Source organism: Nanorana parkeri, unplaced genomic scaffold (assembly GCF_000935625.1).
Source record: "Nanorana parkeri isolate BGI_ZX_2015 unplaced genomic scaffold, ASM93562v1 scaffold228, whole genome shotgun sequence".
Lineage (NCBI taxonomy): Eukaryota > Metazoa > Chordata > Amphibia > Anura > Dicroglossidae > Nanorana > Nanorana parkeri.
In genome coordinates, this window is record NW_017306496.1 from 53,477 (window position 1) to 70,277 (window position 16,801).

At 40.2% G+C, this 16,801-nt stretch overlaps 1 protein-coding gene across 1 annotated transcript in view; it reads left to right on the top strand.

The window, feature by feature from the left end:
* The first annotated feature begins 5,732 nt into the window (after positions 1 to 5,732).
* Positions 5,733 to 16,801, top strand: part of CSAD (cysteine sulfinic acid decarboxylase) — a 39,958-nt gene continuing 28,889 nt past the window's right edge. The window contains exons 1-5 of the mRNA XM_018556208.1: positions 5,733 to 5,755; positions 12,503 to 12,636; positions 13,382 to 13,508; positions 13,588 to 13,678; positions 16,559 to 16,665. Of these exons, the coding sequence (XP_018411710.1) occupies positions 12,523 to 12,636; positions 13,382 to 13,508; positions 13,588 to 13,678; positions 16,559 to 16,665 (439 nt within the window). The 5' untranslated portion in view covers positions 5,733 to 5,755; positions 12,503 to 12,522. The remainder of the gene's footprint in view (positions 5,756 to 12,502; positions 12,637 to 13,381; positions 13,509 to 13,587; positions 13,679 to 16,558; positions 16,666 to 16,801) is intronic.

A 16,801-nucleotide genomic window follows, 5' to 3' on the forward strand; every position in this document is an offset into this window, starting at 1 on the left:
TCAGATAGTTAATTGTCACATGTTATAAAAGTCTTGTACATGGGTGATAATTAAATGTGTCAGTGCTAGCAAAATCTGTAACTAAAAAGAAAAAAGGGCCTATAGCAACCAGTCAGATTTCATAGTCAGCACTGGGAATATAAAACAAGGATACTCACTGGTCACGGTAACAAATGAGTTGATTGATAAATATTTTGGTTTGGTTTGGAGGATGGCTGAAGTGGATGTCTAATGACTGAAATTTGTTTTTGAGAAGGAGTAAAAAGGTTATAGGGATTGTCCACTGATGGGTGAAAAGAAGAAATGTAAGTGCAAACTACAGTTTTCACCCTTCAGATGGTCACATTTGTTACTGGAGAGACGTGCGCGTAAACAAGGAGATATGTAATTTAAGAAAGCCACATAAGCTAAGAGAATGCCACAATATTATAGGAAGTGCTGTTATCAGAGAGACAGCCATGATTTAAAAAAAAAAAAAAAAAAAAAACTTTCACATCAGACGCCCCCGGGGAACTTGAAAAATGAAAGGTGAAAGAGAACACAAGACTGTGAAAGAAAATATCATATTATAACGCTGTATTCTATTAAAAATGGGGGTGATTTCAACGAATAAAAATAATATGAATAATAATAAAATCTATATTATTTATCAAAGCACACTTCTTCCTGTTCAAGAAGGGAAGGTCAGCTAAGAAACACACATACGAGCCGTGGGTTTAAAATAATATATTGTACAAGGCATTTAAACATCTAGAACTTGATTATTGATAAAGAAAAAATTACAAAGATGACCAAAAACATTGCATAATTAATTTATCAGAGATTACTACCAGAGGAACACTAACACATCAATAGTAAACCAGCAATACTAAACAGCAATATTAAATCAAATAGGAAATTGACCCAACACATAAAATACCATAAAATGGTTAGCATAACTTGTCAATTGGATGCATGTATATTACCCATCCTGTAGAATTACACAGGTTCTGGACTGTGGTTCCTCTAATGGCCTCCCCAAAATGTCTTCCTCCAAAATGGCCTCCCCCACAATGCTCTCTTGCCTGTGGTGGTATCCCCTCTTTATCCCAGCTACCCTCATTCACCATCATTAGAAACCCTCGATTGATCCTCATAACCTAATCAGAGCTACTGTATGTCATGATAGTGTTTGGATGGCAACGGAAGTCTCTTTGATCAAATACACATAGGTTGGCCATAACCTGGTTGGTTCCATCCTGTCTGAGAAGAGTATATATGCATATTAACTAAGTGTTATCTTCTTGAGACCAAAAGGGCAGATCTGCATGGCAGATTAGCATACTAACAAACTAATTCTATTATTTGATGTTGCCCTAATTTACGATCCTGTTCACATCTGGGCAGTATTCATGCATCCTATTGTCAAGCTACCTTTTAAGAACCCTTCATCCATATACACCTCTTAAATTATTATTAAAGAGATATAAGGTTTTAATTTTTTAATATGGGCCCCTGTAATTTCTTACACTAGTGATACTGTATATTTAATCATGTTCTCACTGCTCTGGAGTACAGACCTTTTTAAATTATACATGTAGACCTGTGTTCCCCGGCCCTTTAGGCTGTGGAATTCAATAGTTGCAGAACCAGAGAAAAGAGCCACAAAAAGGTGCCTTGAAAAAGTCAGATTAGGACTAGGAGAAACATGTTTGCTAAAGGAGTATGCATACAAGGAATTGAATTTATTTAAAGCACATCAAAACCCCAAAACAAAAAAACATTTTATAATTTGCTGCTCATCGATCCTTAGATATAGTGGCTGCGTTAGTTTCATTATTTCATACTTTTATTCTCCTTCTTTTCCCCTGGTGAACCTGCCCGGAACATAGTTCCTGTTCTATAGTGACAACACTCACTGCATTGTAGCATTGCCACCCTGGGCTGCTTTTCTGAGATGGACTACAAACATCTCAGAGGTGTCTTGTAGTTTACCATAGATAGCTTGGAAAGCTGAAATATTTTTGGGATATCAGTTCAGTGCACACAAAATTACAGAGGCACTGCATTTCCAGCAAGATCAACAGACATATTTCTGTACTTGGAGAAATGTGCTTGCTCTAAAAACAAAAATGAATGCAGCCAACACATCTAAGGACTCGTAAGTTACAAAAGATTACATTTTTGTTCTTGCTCTTAGGTACACTTTAAGAGGGTCTTAGTTAAAGAGATGCTGTGAGGGGACCATTGTGTAGAACATGGTTCTCTGTGCTGAAATCATACATAACTGACCATTGACCGCTATAAGCTAATATACAGAAATGTCACAGGACTAATTCTGTTAGCAAATTTAGTTGCATATTCCTAGTCCTTACCACTTCGTAAATTCACAAACTGTGGATTGGGCACCAAGTATGAAATGTATGGTGCCCTGCTGTTTATAAAAATTGTCACTAGCACTCCTTAATAATCTAAAATTGATTTAATACTGCTGTATACAATTGTTGCCTACATGCTTCTTTTTAGTAGCATGGCATGAGAGAGTTTTTAGTAGCATAGCATGAGAGACCTACTATAGCGAAAACAGGGTCCGGTAGCCTAGCTGCAACATGCCTTGCTGATATAGAGGCTTCTGTTTTTCCAGATCAACACCATAGCCACTAGGACCAATTGTTTCAAGTAATACACAGCCTCTTCAGTGAGTGTGTTAATCAGTACCCGCAAACTGTGTACCAACACAGGGAACAACCAGAGGCTGACCACTCAAGTTTTATTTGTGACTTATGTCTCTGCGGTTAGGCTACTAATCTTCTCATCTCATATTCAACCCCCCTAAAAGGATGAATCACACTAGGATGGTTACTGTTTAAAAATATAAACGCTATACTGAAAGCATTGTGCCCAAAAATAGACCTCAAAAACAGCAATGCAAATCCTTCTTGAAACAGCAAACAGTTCTCTGTAGCCAGAGACGCTTCCTATTAGCTGTCCAGTGGCAGAGTTCCAGGCAAGATCCAGAAAAAGATTGACATCAGCACCTTCGAACTGCGGGGGATCATGCAATACTGGATTGCCCGGAAACGGTACCTGGATGGCAGCCTTTTCCAAGTAAAAAAAAAATTGCAGGATGAGTTAGAGGCAGGTGGGAGGTTTATATTTTGCCTGGAATGGGGCTTTAAGGTAAACTTACAGTGTAGCAAGGAAAGCAGTTACTTGCTTCCAGTTATGAATGGACCACTCCAGATGAGATGCTGAAGGGTAGTAGTTGGGCGTCTGGGGGATTTAGGATGGGCCTAAATCATAAAGAAATACAGCAGTAGTAGGCCATTGGCATATAGTCCTATACATTCAGTTTTCCTGACAAGTGTGATACCAATGAAATTTTGCATCTCTCAGACCTTAATAGCTAGGGCCTCAATTGTCATAGCAAATAAAAGCAGAAACGGGGTATTCTTGTTCCCCAGTGGAGGGGAAAAGAAGGGGGGAGAAGGCTATTTACTATAATATTGGATTCAGAGTGGGCATAGACTTTGATCCATTTCTGAAATATGGACAGCCGCTACGCGTGGCCAGCCCAGGGGCCCAGCAACCGCCAGAGCGGTCATCCCTGATCGGACAGAGCCAGATAGTACCCACAGAGCCTGCAGGATAGCCGCACCAAGCAGCCGCCCCTGGGAGCCCAGTGTTCTGTCGAAAGAGCCAATTCATCGAAATCTCCAATTACGTCACTTTCGGTAGCTTACTAGCAGGAGATTACGACAAGTTGGCGTTAGTGTCCATGCCTGACAGCATAACACTAAACCAGGAGGATTTCTATAGCACAGCATTGTGCATTAATAACTCACTTGTCAAGTTCTCCAAAACCTGTGAGTGTGCATGCGTGCGCATGTGCACTGACATTCGTTGGAGAACTGGACGATTGGTAAAATCAAGTTCCTGCAGTCTTTGTATTCTGAAATTGCACAGGCAGTAACGGCAATTCGTCCAAATCTCCTGCTGGCAAGTTACCGGAAGTGACATACTTGGAGATTTTCAATGAATTGGCTCTTTCGACAGAACACCAGTGTTAGATAGAGCAGCCACACCAGGCTTTACCAAGCACGGAAGATCCAATAAAAACCAAAGCCTGTACAATGGCCGCAGCTGCCTGAGTGGCCACACCGTCTACAGGAGGGTCACGGCTGCCAAACCCCTCTGCACGAGGCGTCGGCTCAAATAGCAGCTGCCAAAGGCTGTAACATCACTATGAACAGGAGCCCTGGCTGCTGCCGCACTGTGCACATGGTGGCTGCAGTACATAGAACTGCAGCCACTGGGATAGCCAGGGAGCCAAGCTGAACTCAGGAGCAGTGGCTACAACAATACACCAGGGCCAAGCCCTAATAAGAGTGGGAAACCGCTAAACACACCTCCCACCATGAGAGCCATGAAAATCCCAGAGCTAGTGACCCTCATAAAGGTCAATAAAGCGCCAGGAAGGTCTAGCAGACTGCAATGCATACACAGCACAGGAGAACAGAGAGACGAAAAGTACTTCCGGACCACTCCAGCAACTGACCATAACAAGGGAGGGAAGGAAGGTCTGTGTACTTACAAACCACAGGATAAATGGAGGGTACCATCTCCCAGGACAGGCTGCCTCCCACACCACTGTCTGCCTGAGGGAGACACTGTGACAGGGCAACAAGTCACACTGTCATATGTGCCCCCCACGAGGAACACTCACTGGCCACCCTCAGATCCAGGATAGGGCTGTTGCAGCCAACCCCGCACGTAGCTAAGCATCTGCATGCGCTCGATGGCTGAGCTGGGGGGACTACAAGGATCTAGATTATCCGGCTTGTCAGCCAGCTCAGCTGTTGATTGAAGGTCTAGAAGACAGATGAAAAAGGAAAAACAAAAATTCCAAGCACAAAAAACTAAGATTCCCGGCAGGGAGCTTAGGTCCTAACTTCTTGACACTAGGCTAAAAACTGAGCTGCTTCTAGCTGTTAGGGGACGTAGCCACCAGCACGGGCCATCCCTAGGCTGTGCTTTTGTTTTGTGCCTAGTGTCCTACTCCTGAAGGTGGCGCTATAACCCTATTCACCAAGATCTGAATATCTTTACTGTGTTCTTCAATAAACGAAAGACAAAATGCATTCAAGTACCCTATTAACAAAAATGTAGCTTATTTGCTTATCAATTGGCTCTAGATCCTCAAATCATCTCTGAATTGGTGCTGACACTGCCCTTCCTTCTGAACAGTGCCTACTTTTGCTCCCCATGGTCCCTGTGTGTGTTGTAAAGTAGCCACCACTCCAAGCTTGCTCCCTTGATGGACTACAATCTCACGTTTAGTTTACTAATTTGTACTGAAATTGTAGTCCCCCATCAGAGTAAGTTTGGAGCAGTTGCAACTTTACAACACACACAGGGACCATAGGGAACAATAGTAGCCACCCTCCAGAAGGAAGGACAGTGTCAGCGTGAATTCAGAGATGATTTGAGGATCTACAGCCGAGTGATACACAAATAAGGTACAGTATTGTAAATAGTTAAGGTACTTGAATGCATTTTTAATATTTAACTTCTGAGTTTAGTGTCATCTATTCAACACTTTAATTTGTATAGTTTCAACAAGAAATGATCATTTACAGACATACTGTATTAGGACATGCTAATCTTCTGGACTCTGTTACCTAATTCGAACCTATAAAGTGTTTGTACTTTGCTCCTGTCTGTATAACAGCTGTACTCTCATACCTGCAGGATACGCCTCCACTTCTACATACAGGTAATGTCTTCTCAATTCAGTATATAATATATAATTCTCTTTTTTTTATTTTGGCAACCTATTCAGACCCTTATTACATTTGTGCTTTAAACTGTCAAGTCACTACAAGGCCTGGCTTGTATTCACATTTGTACACTAGATGCTTGTTAAAGTGTTTCCCTAGCCCAAACTTTTTTTTCTTAGTTTTTGGATAGCGCAAAGAACAGTTACAACCTCAGCTAGGTTTTATTTTAGAGCCTATGTTCCATTTTGCAGATTTCCCACCGCTTCCTGTCCTGGTAACATTGTGGCCATCATGGCAGGACATTTTGGGATATCTCCAATGAGAACTCAGAGAACAATTAAAAAAACTGATAGGGGTTGTAACTATTCCCCATTCTGACAATAAAAATAGTTTTTATTGCTTTTTCGACCTTATTGGAGAGATTCCTTCACACTTCCTGTTCTAGTGATAACATTGTCACCTAGGCAGGAAGGGAGGGAAACCCCAAAAGGGGGTCACTTGAAAATGACCAATCACTATGCTTTTCTAGGGGCTTCCAAAACTATTTTCAAATGTTGCTTTCTTGCATCTACGGCAGCTGGGGGTATCCGGTATGTTTGTAGTAAATGGCCCCAGAAATGTAATTTCTTTCTCCTGTATTAAGTGCACCACTATTCCCAGCAGTTTTTATTGTGTTACCACATTAGGAACTAATCATGTGACTGTAGCAGGCTGACACACCCACTTAGCACACAGGAAGCAGGAAGTGAGTTGAATGGAGGTGGAAAAATCTGCTACCAAGCAGGTGGTAGTAGAGTGCAATGAAGTTTGCAAAATCCCTGCAATGTAAATAAGAGACATGGACAGAAATTCAGTTTCCAACAAAAGTGCAGCTACAATAAATCTTCTTGAAATCTATGTCTTGCAGATGATATACTGACCATCTTCCCTTCACACCAATGATTCTTTCACGATTTATATGTAGCCGTCTCATCAAAAAAGGACAGAGTCTGCTTGTGAAAGGTATATCATGAATAGAGATATTGAATGTCATGGCATTTGAGTGAAATTAGAACCTGGCAATAGGAAACAAAGTAACTGGGTTTATCCAACATTAGTGAAGGTGCTCTCCTCAGTGAAACACGTTTTATTAACTGTTTAATTTATTAGCTGTGTAATTTAAAGTGTATGTATACCCAAACCATTTTTGTCCTTGATAGATTAAGGAAGGGTCAAACCCCTTTTGGTTTATTTTTTGCTGAGTGTGTCTTGTTTGGAGGACTTCCCTGTGCTTCCCATCCTAGAGATGCAACAGGAAGTGAGAGGAAACCTCTACAAAGTCTGAAAGATTAAAATTGTGTGCTGACCTTTTTGTTACAATTTGAAAAAGCATATGCTCAGCAGTTTTCGTTAAAAAACAATTCTGGTTAAAATCCAGTTTAACCTTATCTTAGGAGGCTAGGTAAACACTAATTCTTCTATGCATATGTATGTAAGCTGAAAGGTTTTGTCAATACATGAAAATCAGTTTGAACCGATACTGTGTCAGACTGTCTGTTCTCCTGTGATCACATCAAATTTTGTTCCCTTTAAGATACTATGGTAGTTGATTGTTATGACAAAAGTGGAGGTAATTCCCCCGTTCAGTGTCATCAAAACACATGCTCTTATTGGAACATTTACACTTGCCACTAGTTCTGGATACTTTCTGTCTTGGTAATAAAGGTCATCATGACAAATAGAGCAGGAGAATTTACGTACCGGAAAAACAGCAAGTGCAATACTCTGGAACACTGTTATCATATTAGGACACAAAATGCAGTGTCCATGATCAACAGATCTAACTCTACCAAAGGCCTGAAAAAGGGGGAGCCTCATCCCTCCAAAACGCATTGGCTAGGTTTCAGTGCTACCTTTTTACACACAATGCTCACCTACTTCCACATACGCCTGAAGAAATATGCTCCGAGGACCCATTGCAGGTCAAGCCGCCAGAGACCTACCCAGCGTTGATAAGATCTAGGGCTACCTCATATGCACAGCACAAAGCAGTGTTAATTTCCTTGACAATACATTTTCATCATAGTTTTCATCAGCTGCACATTATCAGTAGCGAAAACTAAATAAAAACTAATTAAATAGGACTAAAACTTTAATGAAAATACATTTCACTTTTTATCAATGAACAAAAACACAACGAAAATGTGAGGGACTATTGCATTTACCTATTTGGACTTCCAGTTCCCTCGAGCCCCATCAAAGCCCCAGTCCCTTGACTCTAGCAGCTGGATTGGCTGGGACACAGGCTCCATTGGTCTCCTTGCTGCCTGGATCAACATCACAGAAACCATAGAGAATACTCCCCACTTTCAAATAAATAAACCCATTAGATTTTATTCAACAAAACTAGACTTAAACTAAAACAATTCAGATGACTAAAATACGACTAAAATGGCATTTTAGTGAAAAGACTAAGACGAAAACTAAATTGAAATGTGCCATCAAAGTAAACACTGCTTTAAAGCAATCCAAATATAGGGGTTCTAATCCTTCCGTACTTTATCCAAACCTACACTTTCAACATTATCTACAGTATGTGCTATTTTAGTTCACACTAGCTGTATATAACCTGTCACTGTTTATACAGAAGAAAATTTAATGACTTTGGATATACAGGCAGTTCCCAAGTTACATACACCCGACTTACATACGACTCCTACTTACAAACGGAGGCTATTACTGTACAGCAGGGGGAGTTGTAATGCTACCACGTTAGTGCCGACAAGGCACTAACCTCCCAAGCACCATCGTTCATAATGTGTTAGTAGGGGGAGTCCACTCTTAGGAATCTGTAGCGAGTGTAGATAATGTTGTATTTGTCTAAGTCTAAACATTTCCGATTGTGGCATCTGAAGTGTATGTTGAAAATAGGAAGGAGAGATTGGCTTATGGAACTTAATGAAGTCTCCGATTCTGTACAGACCCTTGTTGGACCACCATTGGAAAGCTTTGGTCTGCAGTCCAGGTGGAAAATTTACATTGCCAAACAGAGGTGTGAGAGGAGTGTGAAAGGAGACAATGCCCTCCTTACCGTGCAGCCGATCCCATAAGGCCATGGAGTGTGACAGCGTACAGGCCATAATTGTTTAGCAGTCATCCATTTCAGTAGATCGGTAGAGTGCCCCCTAAACAAGCTAGTTTCTATCCTGGCCCAATCAGGAGTGACTGCCGAAAGATATATAGAGGAAAGTTGTGGCAACTGTGCCGCCCGATAATAATAAAGCAAGTTGGGGACCCCAAGCCCCCCTTGTCGTCTGGATTGAAAGAGTGTCGCTCGAGAGATTCTAGACCGTTTGTTACCCAATATAAATTTTACCATAGACGTTAGAAATCTGAGAAGTTCATCTCTTTGGGATGGGAATCGGTAGAATCCTGAAGTAATACAAGATTTTGGGAAACAGACCATCTAGTTAATTTCCCTACCTAAGGCGTTTATATAATGGAGGATAGTTTGCGGAATATAAACTGGTAAAAGTAGGTGTTAGTTTAACCCCAAGGTACTGAAGACAATCGTCACGCCATTCAAACGGGAAGGAGCTTTTGAGCCCTGACCACAATTCAGGAGAGAGATTGACATTAAGTGCCACCGACTTAGTAGCATTGACTCGGAGACCTGATATCCGTGCAAATCTCTCCAAGAGCTTCATAATATTAGGTAGTGAAGTTAGAGAGGAACTCACAAAAAGCAACAGATCATCTGCGAACATGGCACATTTATGATCTCCTGATTTACATTGAACCCCTTTTACGTCTTCGCTATTTCGTAACAGGATAGCAAGGGGTTTTATCGCAATAGCGAATAGCAATGGTGAGAGGGGACAGCCTTGTCTGGTTCCTCTGCGTATTAGGATGGGATCTGATGTATAGCCTTGTAAGCGGATCTGTGCTGATGGTGAAGAATAAAGTGCCTGAAGCATACACAAAAAGTAGGGGCCAAACCCCCAAATCTTTAGTAGTGGTAGCAGGTAGTCCCAAGAAACCGAGTCAAATGCTTTTTGTAGATCTATTGATAAGAACATCCCTTTTTGCGTAATACCACAATCCCAAGAGCAATTAAGTAATGAAATAAGAAAAATAGCTCTCCTGACTTGATCAGGACCCTGCCTTCCACTAACGAAACCTACTTGGTCTTGATGTATATAATTACCTAAAAAAAGTATTTAATCGATTGGCATCAATTTTGGATAATAATTTTATATCGTTGTTAACGAGAGATTGAGATTGAGATTGGTCTGTAATTAGAGACTTCCCCTGGGTCTTTGTGGGGCTTCAGGATACCACTAATGAAAGCTCTATTCAGGTCCGGGTCAAGGGAGGCTCCTGAGTATAAAGAGTTATAGAAGGCTTCAATATGGGGGGCCAAAACCACTACATATTTTTTATAATAAGAAGCGGGGAGGCCATCAGGCCCTGGGGCTGAGCCAGCTTTCGCTGTTTTAATAGCCAATTTAATTTCTGAGAGGGAGATTGGGTCCTCTAAGATTTGCTTATGATCTAACGATAAAATTGGCTTGGGTAGGTCCTCAAAGAATTTCGCTACCTGCCCCTTCTCTATTTGTGAATGGGTTTCATATAGTGTAGCGAAGAGAGTGTGGAACTCCTGGAGTACTTTTTTCGGGTTCTGAGTATACAAGCCACTTCTACATTTAACTTTAGGGATTGCAGAATTGCAAAATCTCTGGGTCAGTTTTGAAGCCACTAATGTACCTATTCGGTCCTTATGTAAATAAGATTTATTCGCCGACCAACGGATACTTTTAACATTCAAAGAGAAATATAGAGACAACTTTGCTGCTATTTCATTGCTTAGCGGAGGTGAGCTCATTAAGGATTCATTTAATCTCCAGTGAAATGGCTTATTGTGGTCTCGGAGATGTGAGAGAGACATCGTGACCAGGGAGTGATCAGACCATACTATTTCTTTAATCTGAGAAGATATCACTAAAGGGGCCAGTGAGGAAGAAACAAAAATATGATCTATTCTAGCATATGTCGTATGAACATGAGAATAGTGTGTATAATCTCTAACTAAGGGATTCTGTTCTCTCCAGATATCGATCAGGGCATGTGTGTGCAATATTTTTGCCAAGGCCAGTCCCGCTTTAGAAGCAGATCTGGGCTTGGCCATCCCTGTACGAGTTCTAGACACTCCAATATCTAATGCTAGATTAGAGTCCCCTGCACAGACAATTACGCCCTCCATATATGGTAGCAAAGCATCTATCATGGATAAGAAGAAAGCTATTTGACCTATGTTTGGGGCGTTTGTAAGTCTTTCATTCACACATTTTACATGGGGTTAGTAAAGCTCAACTCCAGACAATTTTTTAAACAGACTTGGAGAGCATAAATACTTCTGTCAAATTTGTATTGTTGTCTGTGATCTTGCTCTTGAGATTTTAATTTTATTTCCTGTCCTTAAGGCAGCAAGACAAAAAAAATAATGGAAGTTGTTATCACTAGGACAGTAAGACATTGACTGTAATAATATCCTAACAGAGGTTCTAACCCTTCTGTATTTTACTGATTGAAGTGTTTTGTTGAAGTCTGTGCACGGTCAGGGGTATAAAGAGGTGGTTAAGAGGTTAGGATGATGACAAGTTAAGGATCGGTAATACTTTGGAGGGTCATGAGGTTCCGAAAATGTTCTAGTATCATGCACTGAAAACTGACATACTTTTTCTGGGAATTAAAAGATAAAATCTAAGTGAAAGCTAAAGGCAACAACTCTATTTATTATTCCTGTTTTCAAAAGTCAGCTTCCTAAGCAGCCTTATTGCTTAACCATCCCTCTACGGCTTTCATTATTCTCTCTATGCAACTTGAGCCAGTACCCCCTTCCTCATCTTCCTCTAAAGGAAGAAGCTGAGCAGTGGATTCCATAGCAGCAGTCCTCACTGCAAGAGGTTTCCTCACGTAAGTCACATGAAAAATAATCCTTGATACTTTTGTGTCTACAACTAGTGATTTCCTTGCTCTTTCCCTAGTTCCTAGTAATTGTATTGATAGAAGTCCTGGGGTCTACGAAAAGACTGAATCAGGGTCTTGTAACTCCTTTCATGCTTTGAATAACATTTAACAAGCTCAGCACAAACCACAAGTATGTTATGCTACATGGGATTTGTCACATTCTCTTGTGGTGGTTCAAAATATATTTTCTGTATAAAGTAAGATGAAGGTTTCATAGAGGCAAGTAATTAGGGTCCAATTTGCAAGTGCGTATGATTAAACTAAGTGTAGAATTATTCAGAGACACTGTCACTGTGCCCATGCCCCCCCTTTCCCCTAGCCCACTTATACAGAGTGCCCTCGCCCTCCTTCCTACACTGCAGCTGGAACAAAAAATACCAGTGTGGTGATGTCACTCACTTGGTCATTTCACAGTGCATGGGCATAGCAAATGGCTGCTAGATCAGAACTGTCCTAGGGGAGGAGCACATATGCTCCCCCATACTCAGAACCAGGTGTAACAGAAGCAGGAGTGGTGGAGGATCGCTGATAAAAGTGAATATAAATATAATGCAATTACAGATATTTGCAGGACAAAGGGCACCTGTATATTGTTTATAAAGAGACCCCAAACAGTTTGCAAAACTGTTTCTGCATTACCATACTCATTTTTGAAGACAAACTTTTTAACTATTTAGTTTATCATACCTGGACTGAAGAGGCAAGCCCTTAACATATATGTCTTCCAATTACAGGCTTTTCTGTACGGACCTTAATGGCGGGAGAAAGTTCCTGTATACAAGATAACAATGCGGATGAATTTCTGCAGGAGGCTTTCAAGATAATAATTGAGGAAGGAGTGCAGAATGCCACTGATAGGGATCATAAGGTGGGTGCAGCAGTTAAAGTGAACCTGCTCAGCTAACAATACTGCTGACTTGGTAGCACTGCACATAACACATCTGCAGCTCCTAATGGTCTGTAGCACAAGTTTGAGTTTGTCTGACATTTCATAAAACTGCCAGATCCCATTCCTGCTTAGCCCTGCCCCTTCAAGCTAAGCCTTGCCCTTTGCCACTCCGGTGTCATGCACTTCACTTGAAATAGCATGACCTCCCCTCCCCACAAGAAGAAACAGCACTTCAAACATGACTGTATTTTCATCAGAGATGTATTTGTTATGTTGGCACTTGTGGACCAGTGCATAGTCAGAGGATATAGAAAAGTCAACCCCAACCCAAAAATTCTTAAATTGTGATATTGTTTCCTTCTTCTGGTCACCTCTGGACATTGCATGGCTGTTTCACAAATCTAACTATAGGGGTATGGCCATGGGGGTGGAAGGGAAATTGAGAGTCAGAGGGCTCACTATAGCTCAAAAAACATTAAACTATCTTGCCTTTCTCTTGTTTGGTGGTCTGTACAAAGTACCTCAAATAGTACAAGATAGCAGTAATTGTTACTAAAATAATCACATGACACAAGGGGCGGAGCTGGTACAAAAGTGTATCATCAATCAGATGTGCAGAGGGCCGGATTCCTGTTTGTTGCACTTCTGTTTGCTGTGTTGAAAATTAACATTATGTCATTCTAAGCTCAATTTACCAGTGTGGTAAATTTTTTATGAACTCTAGGTATGTGAATGGATGGAACCAGAGGAATTACGGAAAGTTTTGGATTTAAATCTGAGGAGTGATGGAGAATCCAAGGAAGTGTTGCTAGGATACTGCAGAGACATCATTAAATTAAGCGTTAAAACAGGTCCTCCATTACTCTTTGTTCTATGGCTCTGTAATGTAAGCAAATTATGCCTTTAACCTATCTATATTTATATTTTTAGGACACCCCCGCTTCTTCAACCAATTATTTTCAGGGTTAGATCGCCATGCCTTGACTGGAAGAATCATAACTGAGACTTTGAACACAAGCCAGTGAGTTCAATCACTATTTTGTGACCATTTTTAAAAAGACACTTTAGTGTATTCCAGTGATCCCATTACATTATATGTTGTCTAACCAAAGGGAATCTGTAGTGTATTTTAAAAAAAGTTAAATTGTAAAAATATTTTATATCTTTATTATCATAAAATATTCATTTTGTGTATCAGTATTTTATACTTAGCATTTGCAGCCAGCAGGTAGAAATCTCCAAAAAAAAACAGTAGCTTTTCAGAGGCAGCTGTACTATAGAATAGCAGGGTGAACAGATTACACAGACTGCAAACTACAGGGTTGCATTACTAAAGAAGTAGAGAATGTGTCACTAAGCAAATTTAAAGTTTGTTGAGCTTAATAAATATGTTGATGCTCTAATTGCCTAAATTAATTAATAATGTTCTAACAGAAATTAGTTTTTTTTTTATTTCACTTGCAAATGATTGTTTATTTAACTTGAATATAAGTTGACCATATTTACAAGCATTTGTTTTGTACAGTGAACATTTATTTTGATAAGTATACAGACGCCAACCCTTTAATAAATCAACTCCTATGATAAATAGAAAAGGTACACACCTTCTCCCCCTCTTCTTGCAAAGATGATACCATCTGTCTTAAAGTACCTATAGACATAAGCTTGCTTTGTAAACCAAATGTCATGGATGCTGTATTTAAATGTTGATACTGTATACACAGAAAAGACAAAATGATATAAAATATTAAAACTTAAAAAAACAAACAAATAAATTATTATAATGTAGTGGAATACAGTCCTTACAGGATGCCTTCAACTTACAAGCAGACCTGTGCACTGTGGGATTGGGCACCTATGTGGCAAATGAGGTTTAATGTTGATAAATGTAAAGTTATGCACTTGGGGACTGGAAACATGCATGCGTCATACACTCTAGGGGGAGCATGTTTGGGGGAGTCAATGATGGAGAAAGATCTGGGTGTTCTGGTAGATCATAGACTCAGAAATAGCATGCAATGTCAAGACACAGTTTCTAAAGCAAGCAAAATACTTTCTTGCATTATACGGGGTCTAGACTCCAGAGACAGAGACATAATCCTGCCCTTGTACAAAGCATTATTAAGACCTCATCTGGAATATGCAGTTCAGTTTTGGGCACCATTTTGCAAAAAAGGATGTTGTGGAACTGGAGAAAGTGCAGCGAAGGGCAACTAAACTCATAAGAGGCATGGAGGAGCTCAGCTATGAGGAAAGATTAGCTGACCTGAATTTGTTCTCTCTGGAGAAGAGGAGATTAAGGGCGGACATGATCACCATGTATAACTACATAAATGGTCCATATAGTGAGCTTGGTGCCAAATTATTCACTTTAAGGTCACTGCAAAGGACAAGGAGGCACTCTTTGCGTCTGGAGGAAAAGAGGTTTAACCTTTGCACACGAAAATAATTCTTCACAGTTAGAGCTGTAAAAATGTGGAATAGACTCCCCCAGGAACTAGTTCTAGCTAGCTCAGTTAATTGTTTAAAAAAACATCTGGATGTATTCCTAAATGCACAGAATATTACTGGATATTGAGTTCTTATAGGTATATTAAGCATCAGAGATTGTTAATCCAGGGAATATCTGATTGCCTTATGGGATCAGGAAGAAATTTTTTCCCCCTGTTGGAGCAAATTGAACCATGCTTTATAGGGTTTTTTTGCCTTCCTCTAGACCAACAAAGGGTAGCTGTGGGCATAGCGTTCTGTTTAGGCTTTTCTTTCTTTTTTTTCATATCTCTATAAGGTGAACTCGATGGACATGTGTCTTTTTTTAACCTGACTAACCATGTAACCCTATCAAGTTGATGAACATCAATGAGGTCATGGGTATATTTACCAAAATGGGCCAGTGCCTAGGGCAGCATGATTGGAGGGGGCAACACCAAGCCTCTGAATTTACTGTTTGTGATAGTATTTCCCATTTATTCTTTCCCTCTTCTGATCACCTCTGGGCATTTATGGCTAAATTAAGAAAGAAAATAAGCGGGAAGAAGGTACAGGAATTGTTAACAGGAGTCAGAAGACTCACTATACTTCAAGAAACATGTAATTATCTCTCCTTTCTCTTGTGCTCTGTACAGAAAAATAAGGCAGATCTGCATTTAAAGCAGACCCTCCAAAAGCTCATTCTGGCAGTGTTTTTGAAATAAATAACCATAAAAAAGGAGTGGAGCTTGTACTAAAAGGCGATATCATTTAAGGGTGCCTAGGGCAGCTTGCTATCTAAATATGGTCCATTATGTAATGAGTACATTGCAGACCAATAGAGTGGGGTGGGTGAGGATTTAAGGGGACTTATCATAAAAATTGAAGATCCCATTTACTGAAAAGAAAAATAGAAATGGCTTACCATATTCATGCAACCTACCTCTTATTGGCATATTCGCCTACCAAAATTTGTTAGACAGAAATGGAAAATGTACGAATGTTTGGTATTTTAGGAATTCTCTTGCTAGTAAATAAACTTATCAACTTCTCAGCGTCTCTCTGGTCATTCCACCTCAGTTTATTTGTACTTTAATGCACATTCTACATGCCTGTCCATATGTGAGTGGTTTCCTATGGGAAGTGCTGTCATAATAATGAATATAAATGGTCACTAAATCGCATAGCTAAACCGTGACTGCACACTATGAATGTTCTCTTTCTGCAGATTTGTAGATATTTAGAAAAAGGGTCAGTTCAAAGGGAGGCCCACTCAGGTATTTCAGAAATGTGTTTAATCAAAAGGAGGATTTGTTTGGATAAAATATTCTCTTTTGCTGTAAGAAAACACATGTATCAAGTTGCTCGACAAGTTAGGCAGGTCATCTTTTTGGCAGTTTGGCGATTACAGTCAAGTCTCTATATTCCGCAGATACACCTATGAAGTTGCTCCAGTGTTTGTCCTGATGGAAGATGAAGTTCTTAGAACAATGAGAAGCTTCCTGGGATGGAATACGGGAGATGGCATTTTTTGCCCAGGTATTGTGAACATGTGGACACAATTAATATGATTCAATCCTGTGTCCAGCTAATAATGTGTTTCGGCTGCTAGACCGGCCCTAAACAATAAAAAGCAATTGGAATTGCCTGACGTCAAAATGATTGTTTTGCTGGG